Source organism: Oxyura jamaicensis, chromosome 11, assembly GCF_011077185.1.
Source record: "Oxyura jamaicensis isolate SHBP4307 breed ruddy duck chromosome 11, BPBGC_Ojam_1.0, whole genome shotgun sequence".
In the NCBI taxonomy this organism is placed as follows: Eukaryota; Metazoa; Chordata; class Aves; order Anseriformes; family Anatidae; genus Oxyura; species Oxyura jamaicensis.
In genome coordinates this window covers 11,860,528-11,884,482 of record NC_048903.1, presented here as the reverse complement: position 1 = coordinate 11,884,482, position 23,955 = coordinate 11,860,528, and the positions used below count along the sequence as shown (strand labels likewise).

At 42.8% G+C, this 23,955-nt stretch overlaps 3 protein-coding genes across 6 annotated transcripts in view; 2 read left to right on the top strand and 1 right to left on the bottom strand.

Moving 5' to 3' along the window:
* Positions 1–98: 98 nt before the first annotated feature.
* LOC118172500 (chemokine-like factor) lies at positions 99–3,332 on the top strand. 2 transcript variants are annotated; one of them, XM_035336411.1, is made up of 4 exons: positions 99–250; positions 380–538; positions 1,232–1,327; positions 2,997–3,332. In XM_035336411.1, exons 1-4 carry the CDS (start codon positions 188–190, stop codon positions 3,042–3,044), a joined length of 366 nt encoding a protein of 121 aa, XP_035192302.1. In that variant the 5' UTR covers positions 99–187; the 3' UTR covers positions 3,045–3,332. The 2 variants fall into 2 exon arrangements, with proteins under 2 accessions (XP_035192302.1, XP_035192301.1); XM_035336410.1 differs by having other exon boundaries at positions 2,940–3,332.
* An 805-nt stretch (positions 3,333–4,137) lies between these two features.
* Positions 4,138–22,198, top strand: CMTM3 (CKLF like MARVEL transmembrane domain containing 3). The gene is made up of 5 exons (XM_035336409.1): positions 4,138–4,350; positions 15,749–15,904; positions 17,684–17,779; positions 19,010–19,127; positions 20,294–22,198. Exons 1-5 carry the CDS (start codon positions 4,237–4,239, stop codon positions 20,320–20,322), a joined length of 513 nt encoding a protein of 170 aa, XP_035192300.1. The 5' UTR covers positions 4,138–4,236; the 3' UTR covers positions 20,323–22,198.
* The window catches only part of CMTM4 (CKLF like MARVEL transmembrane domain containing 4), a 57,921-nt gene continuing 39,358 nt past the window's right edge, over positions 5,393–23,955 (bottom strand). Inside the window, exons 4-5 of one of the 3 annotated variants that reach the window (XM_035336404.1) lie at positions 16,811–16,886; positions 5,393–6,063 (exon numbers count right to left, since the gene is read on the bottom strand). In XM_035336404.1, the coding sequence (XP_035192295.1) occupies positions 5,885–6,063; positions 16,811–16,886 (255 nt within the window). In that variant the 3' untranslated portion in view covers positions 5,393–5,884. The remainder of the gene's footprint in view (positions 6,064–16,810; positions 16,887–23,955) is intronic. The other 2 variants (XM_035336406.1, XM_035336408.1) reach the window with 2 other exon arrangements.

Genomic DNA, 23,955 nt, shown 5'->3' with positions numbered 1-23,955 from the left:
CCCGGGCCCCGCGCAGCGCCCAGGCCGCGCTCAGCCGCCACATCGCCCATCCCCACCGCCGCCGCGCCACAACCCCGCCGCCACCGCTTCCGGGCGCCGAGCGGGGCGGTTCGGGGCGGAGCAGGGCCGTTGGGGTTCCCCGCCCGGCGGATCGCGGCGCGGCAACGCCCGGCGCGGCCCCTGCGCCATGGCGGCCGTGGATGCCGGCTTCGCCCGCTCCCCGCGGGGCGCCCTGAAGCTCGGCCGCATGGTAGGGAAGGGGGGGCGGGCGAGCTCCGTCCCTTTAGGCTCCCCCGGTACCTGAGGAGCCCTGCGGGGAGAGCTCGCTGCGGGGCTGCTCAGGGGTCGGCCTCTCCTCTCATCCCTTCTCTTCTCGCAGCTGGTGGCCTTCGTAGCGTTCGTCTGCTTCGTTGCCTCGAGAGCCCACGAGGCGTACACAGCGCTTGCGATTATGGAAGTTATCATCACGTTGTTGTTCTTTCTACTGTATTTGCTAAAACTAGACAAAAAGATGACCTGGCTATTTTGGCCTTTAGCTGTGAGTATCGGTTCGCGTTCGAGATGAAGCCTATTTTATGCGTGTTGTTGAATGAAAGTACGCGTGTAGGTCTCCTTTTTCAGAGAGTTCATTTGCAGGGTTAATGCAGTCCTTGTTTCTATGAAGTTAAAGGGAAAATAGTATTTCATTGGTGAGTCCGTTTTGCCCAACAGCAATTGTTGCGTTCTCTTGCACAGACTTCTAAAGAGCTAGGTTTATATCAGTTAACGTAGGGGTTTGTTTTTTTGTTTGTTTTGTTTTGTTTTTAACAGTTCCTCCAGTGGTATCATTTGCTTAACTTTATAGTACTGCACCTTTCATCTTTAACGACAAATTAAATACACACTTTCCTTGAGCATTAACGAGTTCTCCACTTACATCCTTTTTCTTTTTTTTAAAAAAAAAAAATTGCTTACTGTTTTGGTCTATCAAGAAGATAGACTTGCAACAGAGAACTTGCATAAATTCGACTGCCAAAAAAAAACAAGAAGTGAAGACAGGTAAAATGAGGATGTTCTGTCACGAATGCTCTTTTAACATCAAGCCACTGGGTGTCACTGTTGATCTTCACGGGTTTAATCCTATTGTCACAGTAAAACGGCAACTTTTTACTATTTGTACCATACTGGGAGCTATTCACATTCTTCTTCAGATGTATATTTCACAATATTTTGCTTCCACTGCCTTTTTCAGGATATTTTCAACTCAGTGATAGCAGCTGTGTTCCTCCTAATTGTGTGCCTGTTTGCAGTAATAATCAAGACCAACAAAGTGACACTGGCTGGAGGAGTAAGTAGGAAAACATTAATGAATTTTGATTCTTAAAAGCAACATGATTTGGTATCCTTACATTTTGATAAGACCATGAAAATAACTCTCTTATGGAAAACCAGTCACAGCAGACGTGAATGCACATTAATTTATCTCATTTAATCCCCAAATCAAGTAATTTAAAGACTTTACTGGATTTAGGAACTACTGTATAGAAGTAGTACTAATGCAGAAAACAGTTTAACTAATTTGAGTAACCTGCATTTACTTCAACAGTTAGAAATTCTAGGTGGGAGAATCCATAGTTGTTCTTGGACTGTCCAGTGTGGTTACAAGATTTAAGAGGAAATGCCTGCTATCTTACTAAAAAGGGTTGAAACTTTTTATCAGATACACTGGTACTTCCCTTGTGAAGCGTATATTCTTTTTTCTGACAACCTGAGAAATTATGGCACTTGAAAAGGTCTTTTCATACTATGAAGACTTTTTCGTACTTATGATCAAACCAGTTTAACTATCTTAAGCAACTGGTATTATTAATTTGAAGGAAAGGTAAAAAAAAAAAAAAAGAGCACTAACAAGCAGTGAGGGGGAAAAAACAGTTTTGAATAAACTTCAGTCAGTTTCCCGAAATACAAGTCAAGTTAGAATGTGACGAGCAACCAAAAATAAAATAATAATGAACAGAACTTGTCACCTGAGTTTTTCAAAATCAGCCTAAGAGTCACAGGGATGCAAAGCTGTTGTCCTCATTGGTGCTGATAACAGACAACCTAAGCAAAAAGATTTTATGATAAATGGACAGACTATAGTAGAATATAGTTTATATTCTCAGTTACAAGATGAACATGAATTAAAGTTAAGTTGAAAGCAGAAGACCTTCCAATCAGATAGCTTGGAAAACAAGTTTGGGCAGAACACATGACGTCCTCAATACTGGGAGAAAGAAAACTGCCCTTAGGCTTGTATTCCTTGGACACAAACTGACTTGAACTATGCTTTCCAGAAAAAGCTTGCCTTAGCATTACTCCTACTGATCAGACAATTCAATTTTAAAACATGCTTGAATTAAAAGAAATTGTGGAATCAGAGTGAAAGGCAAGGGCTGAGAAGGTTAACTGCGCAGTTGTTCTGCAAACACCCTTTTCCAGATGCCTGCCCAAAGCTGTATTTTTAAATATGGATGTGTATTTTCTTTGATTTCAAATGTTTCCAGTTCAGCATTTCTGACAAGAGGAGCACTATCACTTTCCTTCTAGGCTTGTTTCTACAAATGCTGACTTTGCTCTGGGCCAGAAGTTAGACAGTTAAAGATACAGAATGATTTTCTTTTTGGATAAAAGCATTGTCTTGCTTAATGCAGCATCATTAGCTTTGCTTTCAAGAACACGTCTTTTTTAGCTCTTGAGACAAACATCAGACAAAGACAGGGTGTAGACTGCTGTATGAAAGGTTGACGGGATTTAAATACCTAATTTATCGGCTGTCTCAAATCACACACAGATTTAGAAGGCCAGAATTACCTTGGGGAGATTAAATTACTGCTTCTTTGAGGAACAGCAGATGAGTCACTACAGCAAAAGGTAGAGGTTCTAAGAGAAAACTAATGTTATCATTGTTATTTTTGCAGGTGCTTGGTTTTATATTGCTTGTTCTCTGTGTTGTTGATGCAGTTCTTCTTTTCCAGAAGATTAGCATCAGTGGACCAAGAGAAAGGAATGCTCCTGCAAAATAAGATTACTATTTTAGCAAAAGATTTTTTTAATTGATAATTTACTGTTCTCTTTTAAAGAAATTGTATTTTCATGTGTTTACCTTTGAATTTCCTGTGCATTTCTCTACATTTTTTGCAAGTATTGTTCATAAGTATTGTTACATCTATATATAGTTTCAGTGTTGCAATTTCACCAGTTTATACTTCACAGAAAATTGTCCTGTGTTTTTCTAAACTTAACTACATCTTCATCTGGATTAAAATTAATTTCATAATTGTCTTTCTGTAATAAAAAGATTTACAAATGGCCCTGAATGCATTATTTCACATTATTTGTTAAGTGTATTAAAAGTAGAAGTTATCAGCAAACATCTTAGGAACAGATTTTTTTCACCCTTACATATGTTCCCCATTCCACAGATCCCCCTCCTAGGTGGTGAGCATCAGGCTGTGTGAATGTTTTGTTGCTGAGACCTTTTGATCCCCAAGTTTTCATTTTTATGTTTGTAATAGCATTGGAAGTAAGTCTTCTGTAACAATTGCAGTGTTGCTGCGGTATTAAGATGCAATGTAGATAGCAGATAAAATGAAGTTTGTGTCTTTCGTCACAAACTATTACAATGTGTGAGGGTTGCTGCTACAACTGATTTTATGCTCAGGAAGCTCATCATAAATTTAGGCAACATCTGAGCAAATCTGAGCATTCAAATTAAAAGACAAGCACCTGTGTGAGGGAGAGTTTCAAAGCAGATGCAGTGCAACAGCCAAAAGCAAACGAATAAGAGGCCTTGTGCTGCGGAAAGGGAACTTACTTGCAGCAGAATGCTTGGTGAGGTACCAAGCTGCAGGGAGAGGCCGCCTGGGTCACCCAGCGCAGGAGTAAAAACATCAGGAGTGCAGGGGGAAGGTGAAGCCGGGGTGGACGACGTGCTGAGGGGAGGTGCTGGCAGGGGGCGTCCGAGGTGCTGAGGGGGGCGCTGCCCCCTCAGGCTCCCTCCCCCAGCCGCCGCGGGTCAGCCGGCGGATCCCGCCCCCCCGGGGCCCCCACCCCTCAGATTTGGGGATGCTGAAACTTTTTTTTTTTCACGTTTCCGCATTGTCACGATTTCCGCTTCCCTCCTTCAAAAAAAAAAAAAAAAAAAAAGAAAGAAAAGAACAGGCACCAGACCGAGCCGCCCGCGCTCCTCCTCGCCAGCCCGCGGCCGCCGCAGCCATGGAGGAGCCCGAGCCGGGGGCCGAGGCCGCCGCCCCGCCGGGGCTGCGCTCGCTCCTGCCGCCGCGGGAATTCCTCGGTTCCCGCAAGGGGCAGCTGCTGCTCGCCGAGTCGGTAAGGGCCGGGAGGGAGGCGGCAAGGGCCGGGGGGAGGCTGCAGCCTGCGGGGTACCGCGGCCCCGGTGCAGGCAGAGCCCGATGGGGAACTGGGAGAGGGGCCGGAGCAGCACCCTGTGCGGTTTTTTTTCATTCTGCCCCCTTTGCACGGTGCACCCAGGCACCACCGTGCCCGGGTATGTGCGGTAACTGCTGGTGCTAGCACGGGGTACAGGGCAGCCTACGCTGCCAGGTTCGGATCTAACTCGGTAATTAATGAGTGCCCTTCTGCAGGGGCTCAAGCCTTCGGTCCTGAGCTCCCCCAAAGCCCTGTTTGTCCCTGATCGCCCAGGACACAGCGCCTTACCCAAAGGGAGTCATTTACCATTAACATACCAAATAATAAAGAACAAGCTTACTCTGTCTCTGGAAAACACTGCTCCCCTCGAACTACCTTGTGGTTTTCCTTAGGGTCAAGTTGTGAGGTCTGGGCTAGCAGTAATTACAGGCCTTTGCCTGTAAAGGTCTTCAAGCGTTACACCAGCAAGTAAAACACCAGAAAGCCTGACAGATGAACAGTTCTCAGCTGGCAGCCAAAGCCCCACATGGGTAGTGGGTATTTAGGAACCAAAAGTTAAACTGAAAGTTAAGTGATTGAAATGACTTTTAGCATCATTTAAATTTCTCAATTTCCAAACACAAAGTTTTCTGCAATTTTAGCAGGAGTTTAACAGTTTTGACAGCAGGTAGCCAAATAGCAGGACTGCCCAAACCAGCAATCAGTTTGCAGAACACTGTTTAAGATCTGTAACATCCATGGCTATCCACTGTGCTAGCCCAGAAGAGGAAATAAGGCAATTCAAGCAAGAGAAAGGAAAAGGCCAGCAGCACAGGCAAGCTGCTGGCTGCCCTACACCATGCAGTACCCAGGGTGATGGGTGATGGCAAGGGGCCAGGCAGCCCTTCCCCATCGGCTCCTGTGAACCTTTGGTCTGTGGGCACAGTCCTGGGGCAGGCAGCGAGGGGAAGCAACCTGGCCCCATAGGACTGGTGTTGAGAGGAGCCTCCTCATTCAGGAAGTGAGGACGATTTCTGCGGTGGGGAATCCACAACTGGGGCTGGGTAGCTGCAAGTCACATGGCTTGTTAGCTCTGCTGGGAAGCCTTAAAACTCCACGTATCCCTGCTCCCTATTCATACAGCATCTGTAGCTGACAAGAAACACATTTAGACAATACCGAAGCCCAACCAACTTTGCTCCTTTGGCACCTATTTTTGTTATGCATTATGACATGTACTGGAACTCCTCATACAACTTCACAGCCAGCAAATGACGACTTTCAGGGTGCCCGGCTTTTTAACATTTCTGATTGGTGACATATTTGAGGAATACTGTTCTGGTCACGGGATCAGACTTATCCTTCTGTTGACAGAGAGAAGTACTGATTATGCCTCTTCAAAGTAATAAAAACTGCTGTATCCTGACACAATAGGGATTTATCCTTTGTAAGGCCACTTAGGGCTTCCTGGGGGTTTGGCGGGCTGAAAGCAGCTCTAAGATCCATCTGTCGAAGCTGCAGTGTAAGCTTTCTGCGAGCTCCTTGAAGGCCAGCCCACATGTTCAGGATGACGTTTCGTGGCAGAGGGGAGGCAGCAGTAGTTTCTCTCCAATAGCATCAGCTTTGCCAGAAGAAATCCCTGAAAACAACGCAGACCCCTGAAAAAAATCCAGTCTGTATACAATTAAAGAAATACAGTGCCAGATATTTGAAGATGAGTCCAAGTTAAATCTATCATAGTTTATATCTGTGTTTCAGCTTTAGCTTTCCATTTGTTGCATTAAATGTCTGATTCCTCCTCTTTGACAGTACTAGGGTTGGGTGAGGTCCTGCATAAATGCATGTAAATTGTAGTTGTGGGATGCAGATTTTGAACAGCATCTTTTATTCAGAAACAAAATGGGTTTCTCATTATTGCTACTGAATCTCTCTGTCATTATTATTCAGCAGCTTGGCAAGTCACAAGAAATGCACTTTATTTCTCAGTCATTAAGGTCATGCAAATATTAGCACCCCTGTAGGTAGTTCAGAGGTTCTTTGTTCAACTACTGAGAATGCCAAATAATTTTGTTTCAACATCAAAAAAACAAACCATCATTTTCTGAAAAGTATCATACCACCAAAGCAAAGAAGCAACTTGCAAATATATCTGGGGTAGACCTTTTCAGTCTATGGCTGCAAAGGAACAGAATAGGGCTTCAGCAAATTCCTTCAGCCCAGTGACCTTGCTGGTAGTGCACTTGGTGGCATTAACTTCATTAAATTGTCTTGTTTTGTCCAATGGATATGTCTGATATACGATCAGTTCAGCTGTCATAAATTATAGCAAACTGACAGACTTTATGAATTCAGACAACTGCCACGTTCAGCCACTCCTACTCCCTTAACTTGCACCATTTGAGGTCCTGGTAGACACAGAAGACAATGTGGCCTTTCTTGGAGAAAGCAAGCCCCCAGCCTTCACAGAACACAGCCAAGGAAATGGAATGAGCCTCACTGCCTGCCACATGCGCAGCACTGGTACCACGAGCTCTTGGGTGTCCTGGACGGACTGCACGGACCTCCGAAACGGAGCCTGTCGGGCGGGACTGTGGAGCTCAGAGGGAAGAAAACTGCCAGAGCCAGATTTTAAAAAACATTTTAGAATGTTCTTAAAATAACATTTGCACACGTTCTTCTATGAAGTGAAAGTGCACCCAAACACTGTGAGCATTCAGTCTTTCATGTCAGCATGTCAGCTGCTCTGTGGGCTACCAAATCTGGGCATTCTGGCACTTCCTCTAGAACAAGTTACACTGGTGATGAAACTAATTACAGCTAGAAGCTTAATTATCATCTCAAATTTTATTCAGAGAAGGAAGTTGTTTTTCCCCCTGTTCCTTTTCCTTTTGATCTTCCTACTGTATGAATTTTTTATTCCATCTGGGATAGCTACACAGCCACAAAGGAGCAGCAACATCAAATGCATATATAAGCTTTGCTGTCTCTCTCCTGATCCTGTTTACGCTGTCTGGCTCCGCTGTTTTCTAATCACCACTCTCTCTGACAAGGTTATTTTTATTTTCCTTTCTATTTTCTCCCCATACCATATCTTCTATATACTTCAAAACTAATTTTAAGCTGTTCATTTTTCCTTAATATTCAAGTTGCCATCCTGAAGGCCAACACATTATCCATATTCACCTCCTCCATAAGAGGCCTATTTTCCAGTTCCCTCTGTCTTATGTTGGAACCATTTAACAGCCATGCTCATACCCTAGAAGCCAGTACACAATGGCATTACAAATTGTGTAATAAAAATATGACTACATACGGTTGTCCTGTGTCACCTTTGTGAGAACACAAAGGATGTAGAAATTGTTTTATCTGTTTTTATTTTTTTTCTTCTTCTTTTCCTGTCTTTTCTTTTATCTTTTCATTCTTCTCTGAACTGCACTTCATAACTGAAATTTCCAGCTTCTCTGTGTAAAGCCTCCCTTGAAGGCAAGCCCTGTGACTTTCTCTGGGTCTGTAGCCAGGCGACCCCTGCCACTAACTCTGGGTGGACCAAGAACCAAGGTGACTCCACAAGGAACATGAAGTAACCCAAGACCCCTAAGATACCTTTCTCTCTCTGCTAGTGAACAATAACAAAATACACAGTTGTCCAAAAGACATCACTGCTAGCCACTTTTTAAACTATTTAAGCAAACCTGTTCTTTTCTGTGGAGAGGGAAATGAACAGCATGCATTTGGCCACACAGAGCAGCGAGTGAAGTACAGCAGGGCGTGTGTACTTGTGTACAATGATGTAAGCTGTTTCCTGGCATCCGTATCATCCCCCATGGGCTGGAGTGGGTCTGTTCTCCATGCACAGGGGAGACAAACGCCTTCACATCCTGCCTGTGACCTCAGCACTTCAGCCATCTTCCCTTAAGGAGCATGTTGCTTTAATCGCACTAAGTAATTTTATTTTCCACCTTACACTGAAAGCTGGTTATGCGATCAAGTATAGCCTTCATAGTGTCTGGCCAGTTTAAGAAGCCCAGAAACACGCTATTAAGTAAATATTGCATGGGAGAAGTTTACTGTGTCAACTACAATACCAAGAGTTCCATTTTAAAAAAGTTGTATTTAACTATATTTTTCATTAACTGGGTACGTTCCCACAAAAAACGGTGCTTAGTGAAAAACTGAGCCTCTTCTTTTGACAAGACTTTTTATATTCATACCACTGCCAGAGCATGAAAGGATCTTGTTCTGTCCTTTGCTGAACAAGAGCTTTTTGCCTTCAAATATTCCTTCACAGCAAAGGCAGCAAGGATCACACTCACCTTTCAGCAGGAGGGCAGGAACAACTCTGACTCCTGAACTGCTATCAATCACAAGGATGTAACCCCAGGAGCAAAAGAAAAACCCCTGTGTAAATACAAATTAATACAACTGATAAAACACTCCTCCTTTCTCATCCCCCAAAGCAGCAATGCTTTCCGAGTCTGAAAGTGCTAGAAATAAACTTGCAACTGCATTGAGCCTCACAAACTTCCTCTCTTTTTTTTTAGCAGACATAGAGCTGTTAGAGAAATGACCTCTCTGAAATGAACGTTTAAAAGTGCAACTTCAGTTAAAAAAGTGTGAAGCAAGTGTGACATGCACTGGATCATTTGACAGTCTTTAGAGGGGTCAGGCAACATTCTGAAGGTTGCTGTGATGTAGTCATTTTAAAGCAACTTTCAGTTTGCTAGATATTTGTCTCAAAGACTTGAAATCTGGAGAAGTAAATAAAAAGGTGTTCATTAATTCTGGGTACAAACTGGCCCATCAGTGTTTTTACTGGGGGAAGAGAAGTGTATTTTAAAGTTATCAAGTTTTCAGATGGTATCAACTGCTTCACTTACTAACACTGTAATTAAAAAGTCAGATAATAACAAGATACCTACTAACTTTTATATTTCAGAAAACAGAAAAAAAACTCTTAGATAATAATACTATTAGGATATTGCTCAGGGAGTCCGTGCACTCCACCCATCAGAAGGGGAAATGAGCTCTACAAGAAGAGAAATGAGAAACAAAGTCAAAAGCTGACAGCTTTGTGTGCTCTTGCATTATGCAGAACTGTCCCCAAGTTACAGAGTAGATCTGGCATTAATATCCATGTCAAGGCTCTGACATAACCACCAGACAAACAAAGCAAGAAAGCCAAAGACGAAGCTGCAGCACTGCAGCCACTGACAGAGCCATCAGGCACCTCCTTCCTCGTTTCATTTTTTCTTCCCAAGCCTTGTTGCTTCCCTCCAAGTGCCTTCCAGCCTCACCTCCTTGAAGGCTCTAACATCTAAAAATACTGTCTATCAAACCTTTATTTTCAAAAGCTGATCCAGTATTTTGTGGGTGGGTATTTCACTTATGTGCTAGTAAATAAAATGCTCCTCAGACCTTTTCAGGCTCTGAACACCACTAAAACAAGGAATGAATAGAGAAGCAATTATCACTCTTTGTGTTGGATTCATTCCCTTTTACTATTATCATCAATAACTGCTGAAATCAAGGGAACTCTTGCAATTCAAGGGTTTTTATTCCGGCCCTGACATGTCCTTCCTGTGCACGATAGGATGCTGACGAGTAGGGTAAGGCATGGAAAGCTCTGAGTGGCTGGACCCCAACCAGTAGTCATTTTGGTGGTTAGGCTGGGAGTATCATAGAATCATAGAATCATAGAATATCCTGAGTTGGAAGGGACCCTTAAGGATCATCAAGTCCAACTCTTGACACCGCACAGGTCTACCCAAAAGTTCAGACCATGTGACTAAGTGCACAGTCCAATCTCTTCTTAAATTCAGACAGGCTCGATGCAGTGACAACTTCCCTGGGGAGCCTGTTCCAGTGTGCAACCACCCTCTCTGTGAAGAACCCCCTCCTGATGTCAAGCCTAAATTTCCCCTGCCTCAGCTTAACCCCGTTCCCGCGGGTCCTGTCACTGGTGTTAATGGAGAAAAGGTCTCCTGTCTCTCGACACCCCCTTACGAGGAAGTTGTAGACTGTGATGAGGTCTCCTCTCAGCCTCCTCTTCTCCAGGCTGAACAGGCCCAGTGACCTCAGCCGTTCTTCGTACGTCTTCCCCTCCAGGCCAATCACCATCTTCGTAGCCCTCCTCTGGACACTCTCCAACAGTTTCATGTCCTTTTTATACTGTGGTGCCCAGAACTGCACACAGTACTCGAGGTGAGGCCACACCAGCGCAGAGTAGAGCGGGACAATCACCTCCCTTGACCTACTAGCGATGCCGTGCTTGATGCACCCCAGGACACGGTTGGCCCTCCTGGCTGCCAGGGCACACTGCTGGCTCATATTCAACTTGCTGTCTACCACGACCCCCAGATCCCTCTCTTCTAGGCTGCTCTCCAGCGTCTCATCGCCCAGTCTGTACGTGCAGCCAGGGTTTCCCCGTCCCAGGTGCAGGACCCGGCACTTGCTCTTATTGGACTTCATACGGTTGGTGATCGCCCAGCTCTCCAACCTATCCAGATCCCTCTGCAAGGCCTTTCCACCCTCATTCGAGTCCACGACTCCTCCAAGTTTGGTGTCATCAGCAAACTTGCTCAAAATACCTTCTATTCTACATCCAGATCGTTTATAAAAATATTGAAAAGTACCGGCCCTAAAATGGAGCCTTGAGGGACCCCACTAGTGACCGCCCGCCAGCCTGACGCAGCCCCATTTACCATAACCCTTTGGGCCCTGCCCGTTAGCCAATTGCTCACCCATCGTATGATGTTTTTATTTAGCTGTATGGTGGACATTTTGTCCAGTAGGATCCTATGGGAGACTGTGTCAAAAGCCTTGCTGAAGTCCAAAAAAATCACATCAGCTGGTTTCCCTTGGTCCACCATACGGGTGATCTTATCATAAAAGGAAATCAGGTTAGTTAGGCAGGACCTACCCTTCACAAACCCATGCTGGCTGGGACCAATGACTGCTTTGTCCCCCAGGTGCGCCTCAATAAGTTCGAGAACCATCTTCTCCATGATTTTACCAGGCACTGACGTGAGACTGACAGGCCTGTAATTGCAAGGGTCTTCTTTCTGACCCTTCTTGAAAATCGGCACAACATTTGCCAGCTTCCAGTCTACCGGGACCTCTCCAAATTCCCAGGATCGTTGAAAAATAATTGAGAGAGGTTCCGCGATGACGTCCGCCAGCTCTTTCAGCACCCGGGGATGAATCCCATCCGGACCCATGGACTTGTAGGGATCGAGGTGGAGTAGCAAATCCCGCACACGTTCAGGGTCGGTTGGGAGTTTGTCATCCCCACCGTCCTGGTCCTCCAGCTCGGGGCACCCTGGGTCCCAAAGCCCATCATCGGCAATGAAGACAGAGGCAAAGAAGGCGTTAAGCGTCTCTGCTTTGCCTATGTCATTGTCTGTGAGGAGACCTTCCCTATCAAGGAGCGGCCCTATGTATTCTTTAGTTCTCCTTTTTCCATTCACATATCTAAAAAAAACCTTTTTGTTCTCTCTCACAGACACAGCCAGCTTCAACTCTAGGCGTGCTTTGGCCACACGAACTTTCTCCCTACAAACACGAACAGCATCCCTGTATTCTTTCCATGACACCTGGCCCTCCTTCCAGTAGCGAAACACTCTGTTTCCGCCTAATCTCCATTAGAATGTCCCTGGTCAGCCACGCCGGCCTCCTGTCCCACCTGCCTGACTTGCGATATTTAGGAATTGCCTGATCTTGTGCTTCTAGGAGGCATCGCTTAAAGAATGACCAGCTCTGGTGGACATCGAGGCCTTCAAGAGCAGTTTCCAAGGGGACCTTGCTGACTAGTTCCCTGAGCAGCCTGAAGTCCGCTTTCCCCATATCTAGGGATGAGGTTTTGGTGGCACTTTTCCTTCTGTCACCGTAAATTTTGAACTCAACCACTTCATGGTCGCTATGACCAAGGCGGCCACCAATCACCACATCTCCCACCAGACCCTCTCTGTTTTCTAGCAACAGGTCTAGGAGGGCACCTTTCCTAGTTGGCTCCGTTAGCACCTGCACCAAGAAGTTATCATCTAGGTGCTTCATGAACCTCCTGGACTTGCTCGTGTCAGCCGTGTGGCACTCCCAGTTAACGTCTGGCAAGTTGAAGTCCCCCATAAGGACAAGGGGAGTTAATCTCGAGGCCTCTCTTAGTTCCGTAAAGAATGATTTATCGGCGCTATCGTCCTGGCCAGGCGGTCTGTAAAACGACATCCCCTTTATTCGTTCGTCCCTTGATCCTTACCCAGAGGCTCTCAACTTTGCCATTGCCGACCTGAAGTTCCACACAGTCCAGCCCCTGCTTCACATACATCGCCACCCCACCACCTCGCCTACCCTGCCTGTCCCTCCTGAAGAGCCTGTAACCATCTATCGCAACACCCCAGTCACAGGACTCATCCCACCAGGTTTCGCTTATGCCGATGATGTCGTAGTTGCGGGACTGGGCCAGGACTTCTAGCTCATCCATTTTATTCCTCATGCTGCGTGCGTTCGTGTAGAAGCACTTCAGGTGCGTCTCCTTACACTCAGCACCTTGTGGATCTGACCGAAGGACCTCACTAGCACACAGCCCCTCTGATTCTAGCGTACCATCCCTTAGGTCTTCACCGGCGTGCCTGGTTTTAGCCCCTTCCCCCTTCGACTCTAGTTTAAAGCCCTATCTATCAGCCCTGCCAACTCCTGACCAAAGATCCTTACCCCTCTCCGAGAGAGGCGCATCCCATCCGGTGCCATCAGTACAATTACCATGCATCAGGGCTAAGGAACAGGCAGGAGGAGATTGCTCCAATTCTATCAACAACTAAGGGATTTGTGTGAACAAGCAACTAGCCAATTGACTAGATTTTATAATAGACAACTATTACTTCTCCAGGATGCCACCTTCTTTGGATGGGACCAAATTAGAAAGCCAGAACGCTCAGGCTGATCCTTTCAGCCTGATCCGTTCAGCAGCTTATTTTTATCCCAAACAGGAATACTGTCATCACACCAGCACAGAGGAGCAGGCAAAGTCCCCTCGGCATGCTCTTGACATGAAACATGGTTTGTGTCCTGAGCTGTGTTGCAGCACCTGAGGCCCTGCTGTAGAGTGCTTCAAACTGCTGCAGACCTGCTCAGGGCCACCGGGGTGAGGGGAAGAGCACGGGAACCTCAAATCACACAGATTACCGTAAGGCTGATCTTAAGAGAACACAAAAGGCCCTTCGTTTTACCTAAAAATTAATGCTTCTGACAGAAAACCTTTTTCACGGTTTAAAGGCAGCACAGGAGTTACCTTATCAAACGGAACCGAGATCAAAGTCATCTCTGCTGTGCTTCATGAACTTACACATCTGAAATTTGCCTCTTTACCTCCCCTCACTGCTGTCATATGATGTATTATTTAACATTTAATGCATTTAATTCTCTCATAAGGGATCTGCAAAGTGTAGGTCAGGCTTAACTTTCTGATGTTGAAAGGGTTTTCCTTGGTTGGACCTACCCTGAATGCATCTCCTTCCTGCTGCTGTTCATCCCCGAGTATTTCTCTGTCTCTGGATCACAGCCATCACACACTTTCCTTTAGCCAGAAAAAAAAGGGAGAGATTTTTGTTTTTAAACACCAGAATAAACATGAAATAAATGTCCTATCTACATAGCGATTTTTTTGAACCTAGAAAACTTGAAACCAAGTCTAAATTACGTTCCACAAACGTGGGTGAACCGGATTCACAAAGCTAAAGTCGAGTTCTTTCTGTTCTCATTCCTTGGGTGGTGGGAAGGAATGGGCAGCATGACAAGAAGGAAGAAGAAGTCCTCTCTCCTCCTATCACTTCTCAAGTTCTGTTATATCCATCTTCTGTTCAAACATTATGTATTACTTTTCATTCAAAGAAATAACATAGAGAATAAGATACATCAAATGAGTTCCTTCCCCGTATGAAAACTCTGGAAAAGCCTGCAAAGATGTTATTCAAGCAATAGCAAATAACAGTAAGATAAATAACAACAAATAGAGATAAATAAGTAAAAAAAAAAAGTAAGATAAATAACAACAAATAAATATTATCAGACAACAGCCCTCAATGTGGAAATTAACTCTATATAATAAATAGAACCATCTTTCTACAACTTAATGAAACAAGAACTGCAGAGAGGCATTTTTAAGATAAATACAGTATCCTTCTGAAATGTCACATCCTTTTAAATTCACCACCCAGTCCTAATGGATCAAAACAATATACTCCAGTTACTATGGTCCTGGTCAAGAACTGACTGCTTTTACAGATTTTAGAATAAAGGCTTGTTAATTTATCAAATTAACAAATCATTTCAATGGGATTGAACTGCTTATTTGCCCACTGTACATAAATGGGCTCTTTTGATGCACGTACGTGAGGGTTGACTGATCTCTCATAGGAGCAATTAATGCCTTACCTTTCAAATGTAATGAAGGTATTTATTTAAGTACAGGTAGTTCACAGGAACACACACTAGCAACAATCAAATAAAGCCATAATTATGGAATTTAATGAGGGGAATGCACTGATCATCTCCGTCCAAACATTTGTGCTTTTTGAGAACCCAAAAGTCCCAAGGTCCCAAAGCCCTCAGAGCTACCATGTAGGGGAAAAATATGTCTATTTTTAGGAATAGATGAGTGAGAATTCTAAATTCCCAACTTAGAATTAAAGTTGAGAAAATCCTGCTAATGTAATACTCAAACAGTGCCTACTGCTATGGTGACCAAAAACATATCTGAGCACCCAGTGCAGAAATTTGCCTCCAAGAGGAAAGGCTGAGTACAGCAGCTCAGGTATACATTAGCACGTAATAAATGCACTTACAGAAAGTGTCTTTATTTAATATGCTACCTAGACAGTTGTTTACACTGGGAAACAAGAACCAGAGATGTACAGAAATCACGTAACTAATTCTCAGGTCTTTTCTATCCATCAACAGAAGACTTACTTTCTTTCAACTCTAAAAAGATTATAAATGCTGAGTTACTTAGGGCTATCTGAACTAAGATTTGTGTTTCAAATGAGAACTGTCATAGCTGAAAACTTAAAGCTCTGTTTGCTTGGCAATGTTCCACTCTATTTTCAGAATTATGTTATCTGAGTTGCTTACAATCCAGAGCAAATTATTGACTCAGATTGGTGCAAATGCATCAAGCTGTCTGGAAAGTTAATTTTACACACACTGAAATAAATGACATTAGATTTATTCCTCAACAAACACGAATATTCATTTGGTGCAAGAGAAGTGGGAAGCAAGATATGCCATCACCAGCAGAGTAACACTTCAAAGCTGCTGAGCTGCCTGAGGCTTTTCCATGCGAATAACTAGTGTTTTCTTTTTACTGTAGGTGCTGTCATTTATCATCTTTATCTGCTATATTGCATCTTTAGCTGCCTCTTTCATGATGGCACCACTCCTAGAACTTCTGCTGGCGTTGTTTCTTTTTTTTGCCTATGCCTTTAAACTTAATGAGAAGTTTAAAGGAATCTACTGGCCTTTGACGGTAAGTGAAATGTGAAATATAAGCACAGATTTAATTGTACAGTAGAACATCAGAAAAGGGACTGTACTGGAATTTAGGCTGGCTGCTAACAACTTTACCTTGTTATGAAAAATATGTCCATATTACCTCTCATTCAAAAGGTCCCAAAGCATTCTTTAAACTCTGCTCTACTATATACTTTCTAGGTGTTGACATAAAACAGTTTTACTAGAGCACAGAATTTATGCCTGATTCTGGGCAAATGGTTTAGCAGTGAATTTTCAAAAGCAGACAGTATCAGCCTGACCAATGCTGCCACCCTTACAAGTGCAGAAACTGAGTCACGCTGTACTGTAATGAATGCATCTACTGCACTAAAATGTTTGAAAATTCTCAGGTAAGTGCTGTTCAGATGCAGTCATACCCCCATGCAAACGGGTAACTAAGTTTTTTAGGTGGGGATGCCCTGCAGCTCTTTTTGGCAGAGGCTCACACACAGACACTGGCTACTCATTAGGGAATTTTCAGGTTTGCCACTGCAAGTAATTACTGCTCAATGACCACTGGATGTCTCCGTTGCTTCAAACATACATTATTAAGGGAACGTTTATCTAGCAGTACACAAAAAAAAAACCAAAAAAAAAACAAAAAAAAAAAACTAATCCAATAATCCAATCGATTTGGGTTCTCTTGATACAGTCTAGCACAAGTTCACCCTGGTGAGATTTTAATGGGAGCTCTTAATGTATTAAACAAATGTTAGCAAGGCCTTTGGTAGATAAAACAATAGCGGTGACTGACTATGGAAGTTTGCATGCTTTTCAGATGGCAATCTCAATTTCACCGTCCAGAACTAAGAAAAAAACATTTATGTTTATTAAATCCATTACTATAATATACTCCAGCCACAGAATGTAGATAACTGACCCCAGTCTGACTCCAGAGGAATCAAGTTTCTTGTAGAATTTGTCTCTTGAGACGGTATCTTATCCATCCATCTGTTCTGAAAAGGCAGAAGATCTAATTGTGAACAGAGGTCAAGATACCATTCTTCCACTCACATGATTTACACATGCCCGAGGAATCACATTTCTTCATTTAATACAGAGTTCACAGATATGGCTGCTCCAGCACATCACTGCTTGTATTAGAGGGCATGGTCCTTGCCCAGCAGAGCTACCCAAACACTACGATTAAAAATCTATGATTTTTTATGATAAAAATTGGCACATTCACTTCAGGCTAGCAGTAGGAGTCCCAGATATACGTACTAAGTATAAATGATAGTTTTAACACTACAAGTGTTTATTTCCTGAATGAGGAGTTCCTACAGACAGGGCTTTCTGTACAGAAGCAAGCACACACTTGTGCAGTTTTCAGCTTGCCTTCTTCCCATAGGCAGTGGTACACCTGCAGAGCACTCGCTACTGTGGTTCTGCTTACAAGTGAAACTTTTTAAGGCATTTCAAATGATTCTTCCATTAGCCTTTGCAATGCCTTGTGTGAATCGTCACAGAAAGATAGCCCTTGAAGAAGGTCCAAGTGCGATAAAAGGAGGCTTTATACCAACATGTGTAGGAGTAGAAGCTAATGCTAAGATTTCATTCATCTTTCATTTAAAAATCTTTCCCAGATGAACAACTCATCTGTTACAAATACCATGCTGTAGTCGCACTTGAGCACCAGGCAAGTCCAATGACTTAACACCAAACATTTATAATTTTTGAAGTGATTCTTAGATGAGTTTGTATTTTGAAATTACGTGACTGATCTGACAATGCAAGATGGCTTATTTTACAGGATTTCTTGCGCTGCGTCACCGCTGCTGTTATCTACTTTGCCATTTCAATTGCTGCCGTCTCAAAATACAACGATGGAGCATCTAAAGCAGCAGGAGTAAGTAGATGTGAGCTTCCCACTTAAGTGTTTTGGTGAATTGCATATAAACATGCATTGAAAACAACTACATTTTGACTCCACTACAAGTAGTAGAAGCTTCTTCAATTAACTAAGTAAAGAATTTGCCTAAAGCAAGGAAGAAATGGCCAGTTATTTAGAAAAACAGGTTTTGAATCAACGAATAGATGTTTTCATCCAAACACTGCAGCTCAAAGTTAACTGTACTATTTTGGCAAGGCACATATTCTGCTTTTTAATTTTACAAACTGTAAAATGAACATAAAGCTTATTGGTTCCTGAAAAAAAATATCTGAATGAAGGGGAAATAATAATAGTACATGTAACTGCTAAGGATGATCCAAATTAAGTAATTTCAACCTTGTGCCTCTACTGCTTAATTTTACTTGGATGAGTTGAAACAAGAGCAGTGTCACTTTACCCTCCAGGATACGGACTGTCCAGGCAAGAGCCTTCACTGTCAGCATTTTCTGTTCAGAAATAAGACACAGCCTCTCCATTTGCAACTTGACTCCAGGCATCAATAATTTATGCATCATAAATAAAATTTGCATAAAGGCATTAGAAGACAGGGAAGAGCAATACCCAGTACTGTTAGCCACCAATCTTTACCAAGCAATCCCAGGTCATACACAATTTCACAACAAAGATCTTGTTGCAATTTTTGTCACCCTGTTTAGACATGGAACAGTGCAACATAGCATTTACCCTAGCTGCTGCTTTGGCATTGAATAGGTAACTCCAGAATCATTTTATCTCAACCCAATTCATGCTGCAATAGACATATGTCTCCTTGCAAATAAAAAAATAAAAATAATTTTAAAAAAGATTTCAAGGGAAACTGAGGTGGTTTGTCAGTGGTAAAGATGCCCTGGGATGGTGGCAGTGTAGGTTACATACTCCTGTGGTACCTGGCACAGGACACAGAACATGTGCAGAGCCAGAGAGAGGTGTAGCCCAGGGAAGGGCTAAGGACACACCTGACATAGCAACTGCAGGGATCACGGCTCAGGCTCTCAAAATAGCTCTCAGTTAGTTGATGCCAGCCAGTCACAGGGCTTTTCCCCTCCCCATCTTTTTAGAGTGGGGCAAGCCAAAATCAAGCCCAAGTTTTCCTCAAGAATTTTTCTTTTGTCACTTAAGCTTATTCTGGTTTGTCATTGATAGACGTGAACTGTTGTTAAGGATAATATCATTTTGCTATTCTAGGTATTTGGATTTATAGCCACAATAGTGTACGCTATTGATTTCTACATAACATTTAATGACCTGGTTACTTTCCTCAAGCAAGGCAATTCTGAGGCCCCTGAAGGGCGCAAGTCAGAAGGTAGGTAAAATTCCCCATTTTGGTCATGCAGCACATAACATGAGACTTTCTTCTCTATTCACCCTCATATGAGAGCAAGAGCACTCAGACAGTAAAAAGTTTCCATTCTTGGCTACCTGAATTTTCTATGCCTTGAGCAGGCTGAATTATGAAGCTCCTCAGTCTTAAAATGTAACTGGAATTTTAATTATTTATAAAGATACTAGCAAACCAAGAATTTGACGTTTCTCAGAGTTTTGTGCCATCTACCTTTCAAAGTCCCCTAAATCCAACTGTAGAAGTTACTGTGCAGCAGACATTTTTCCCCTCATACGCAGTAAAGCTAACAGTCATTTCCAGGTATTTCAGTAGACTGTTAAGTGCTTTGTAAGCTTTAAGCCAAAGAGACTAAGGAAAGGAGACGTAAGTGAACAGATCATAGGAAACAGACTGTTAGAAGAACTTCGTCCCCACAAACCGAAATTACCTCAGAACAAAATCAGGTGATTAGGGCTAAATATTGGGTCATTTGCCTGGAGATGGAGAGAGAAACATACCAACTTACAAACAGGCAGTCATGCAGCTTTGTGTTGGTGATGTGACCCAGAAAGGGCTCTGCCCAGCAGCACTGCTCCTCCAGCACAAAAACCCACGTTCATGCTGTGACTCAGCTGCAGAGGCCAGAAATCTCTTGCTTCTTGCAAGCCCAGTCTCAAGCTTGGGCAAATGTATCTCTATAGGCCTATAGGGATTTCTTAATGCCCTAAAGCTTCTGTCTTTCAGATCCGTTTAACTGGCAGTGCATAACCGTGACCCACAGCAAAAAGCAATATTCTAGTACAGGAAGCACATCTTAAGCAGACTTCCTCTTGGTGGTCATGCTAACAATATCTTTGTGACTTCTTTCATTGGAACCGTTTTCTGTGTTGCCACTGTCTAAGTGCCTCTCAGCAGCATTTCACAGGTCCTGTGAAATACTATTTCAGGCTCTATCAGGTTAGCAAGTACTGTAATTTTAAAAGCTTCCTCCTAAATATGCCACATCCTTCAAAGCAGGCACCCACAGAGAAGCAGTAGGTCTCTCTCAGCAAGAGCTAAAGCTGCTACAGCTTCCAGTTTATGTTCTCATTATTACGATTTTTTTTGTTTGGTTGTGTTTGTTTTTCTATTATTATTATTCATTTCAGATGAGGACTCTGATTCTGACTCAGACTGAAAAGCCAAACACCAACGAAGCATGAAGGGAAGATGATCAAGCACCTTCCTCTCTGCTGAATGCACTGCCAATTGAAACGTCTCCCCTAATTCAGCCTTGATATCCTCTTTCCACTTCACTGTTCATGGAATCACCAAAGCGTAGGGCAGTGATGTGGAAAAGGACGCTATACCCAATGCCATTAAACACTCTGAGAAATAAGGATTTACAGTACAGATTCTACAGAGTTCAACCTGTCACAGAGGTCTGTATCCAAACAAAACACCACAGTTCTCCATTGCCCCTCATTACTCAGCACTACAATGTACTGAGTAAATGAGAACATAGTATCTGAAACTTATAGCAGAGCTTTTAACATGCTTTCTTAATTCCAAGTCTTTAATACTTATAGCTTTAATACTTCTTGCTGTGCCAAAGAAGAGAGGCCCAGAATGCCTCTATTTCACTTATATTTTTCTTGATTAACTAATATTATTTCTTGATCTAAGGTCTGAGCATTCCACTATCTCAACCATATCAAGGCATTGATTATAGTCAACGTGTTGGTTTCAATACATTAATATCTACTGCCTATCTCTGACAAGAAATGACAACTGGAAATCTGCAACAAGAACAAAAATCGACGTGTAATTGTGCCTTAGGTTAGCTGGCACATCGAGCATTCACTATCACTTTTGAAGCTGCCTGGATGGGGTCACATTCCTATCCTCTGCAATTTCACCAAAGATATAGGGTAGAACAGAAGAGGCGTCAACTTACTCTCCCTTTCCTACCATTTGTGTGGAAGCCCTCATACACGTTTGGATATATTGGTAAAGAAGGCTTGCCAAATACCATCCAACAACACTATCTGCTCATCAAAGCCTGCAAATATTGGTGTGCAAGATAGCCCTGTGTGATCTCATGCTCTGTGTTGTGAATACTGGTTCTCAGATGAGAAGTAGGACTGCAGTTGGTCTGCTGACTCACAAAACAGATGACTATCTGAAAAGCTCAGGATACCTGTGCCTCGAGGGCAGCATTTCCTTCCCACTGTGAAGAGGCAAAAAAGCCAGCCTCCAAACTAAAGGACATTGCAACAAAATTTATTTTCCCAGCCCTCCCTCTACTATTCTCTGAAAGGGCAATTTATCTCTTCATCTAATATTTTGAGGGAAAAACCTTCTGAATTTCCATGAGTTAATGTTTTCTTGGGTAGCACAGCCTACCTTGAAACGTGCGTCCACATGTAAACATGTATTACTTGGAAAAAGCATGGCATGCTTCTTAAATATGGCATCAGGTCTATTACAAAGAAACCTGTATACATTAAAAAGATTAATATAGCACCAGAACAGGTGGCTTTAACAAAAATCGTTAAAATGAGAGCAGATGGTACTAACAGAGTAAATGAAAAACAGAGCTAGAACAATAAAGGCAGATTTCATTTGGAACAAAATGACTGCTTGGGTTCCAATTCCCTGCTAGCAGCTGGCTGCTAACAGGCAATAGCACGGTACCTAACAGCGAGCTGGTGCTTGGGAAGGTGCTGGCCAGATTCAGAGATGTCTGACAGGCAGCTTCTACAACTCCTGTTTCCAGATCACTGAAGGAATAAAAGCAAAACAAATGTTTGCTTCCAAACATGATAAATACTCTTTGCTTTTCTGAGAAGGAGTTCTTTGGACCTTTTCCTGTACAAAATCCCATATTTCTTTCCTCTCTCTTGTCATGTTTTACTGACACTCACTGTGACATCAGGGGACCTGGGCTCATTTTTATATTCGATTGTTTTGTACATATATATTTTTTTAATTGTACTGCATGTCATGGCTGGAAACTAGTACATGGTTAATATTTAGAAACCATGTTGGATTAAAACCTCTTTTAATAGATATTTGGGCTTTCTTTACTTATTTTAAGATCTCACTTTACTGCCTTGCCTCTGACCAGCAGGAATAACAGTGTTCCAGGGAACTCCAACACAAAGGACACCACAGGCTGGGGAAGCAGCTGACAGCACAGAGCCAACACCTGGTGACCAATTACACATGGTTACATGTCTTGCGAGGAGAAACGTCTTCTCTACTATAAAAAAAATAAACCAAGCATTAGTTTTAGCATATTTAGTGGACATCAGAGATACACTGAGCTTACTTGGCAACAAATAACATCATAAGTAACATTCCCTTTGGGTTTACCCTTCAGAGATACCTTATCACTAGGAAACCAACAGATTTTAAGTTACATTTTCACATCAGAATATACAAAATCAACAGAAGAGGCAAACTTTCCCATTAGTTGCTTCAGGACTACTTTATCAGGCATGTATTGAATAGCCGGTTCAGACAACTTTATTATTATTATTTATTACTCTGAATGGTTAGAGGGTTAAACAAAATTTAGATGTATGCAAAAATTTTTATTTTAGTTTCTGTTATCCTGAAAAAAGAAAAAAAATGAAAACAGTAATTCCAATGTACATTTTGACCAGGTAATACTTGTGCTTTTATTTTATATATTTTGGATGTTGTCCATCACATCTTGTGAACCTGATCCATTAAGTAAGCAGTCAATTACAGTCTTCCCAGGGGAGCGAGGTCAGTCTTCACTGTTTAGAAGTTAGATAGAATAAACATTTTTCTATTCAACCACTGACAAAAGCTTCTCTTGACCAAGGAACAGCACAACAGCAGCATTATGTCCAGCACTAATTGTTTGTTTTCTTAAACACTATCAATTACAGTATGGTCTGATCTCTAAGCACATCCAATAGATGCAACACCACAACTCATTAAAATCTACTGCTGCTGACTACCCCCCACAGGCCAAAAGAACAGGTCTATCTTGTAGGAGAGTTGTACAAGCACATGACCCTCCACAGTGAATCCCTCTGTAAAAACCTAATCAATCATGTCCCCACCATTGTCTACCCCACACACACTCATGTGACTGTCAAGCATGTCATCCATATTCCCAAATCTTCCCACAACACTCATTCAACCACCTGTGCATTTTCTCATTACTTACCCTCTGAACTCCATGCTTTCACCTTGCACCTAAAGCATCTGAATGCCCCAAATCCAGATCACACCAAGGTAAGCTACACAACCTTCACCCCACGAGGTGGCAGAGTATTACCTACTCACTCTGGCATTTCAGCCCCCAAATCCTGTTCAGTCCAGAACATGCTGCTGCAAACCACAAGATACAGTGTTTTGTTCCATTCCGGAGTACAGACAGAAACCCTCACCAGAGCAATGCCACCACAACCACTTCAGCAACAAAGCGGTTCCATGTGCTTTCTGCTACATATAATTTTTCATCATGGACTGCTTATACATGGTTTTTCATTAACTCTGGCATCTATGAAGTTTGTCTTGTCAAAGGCAGCTGCGAAAACTTCAGGCAGAGTTTTTTGGTTCAGCTGTTTTTACCCCTGTGACGTTGTCTTACATAGGAAATGCATTTAGCAGCTACACTTGCTGGATAATCAACCACAACACTTTGTGCCGAGTTTATACGTTGCCTTTACAGATGAAGACAATGTTTTAGTGCTTTAATATGTCCATTTATTAAACAGGAAGTCCTTCACAAATGATTTCATACTATATTGATCAAAGTAAGTGTTAGAAAACTACCATTTTCCCTACA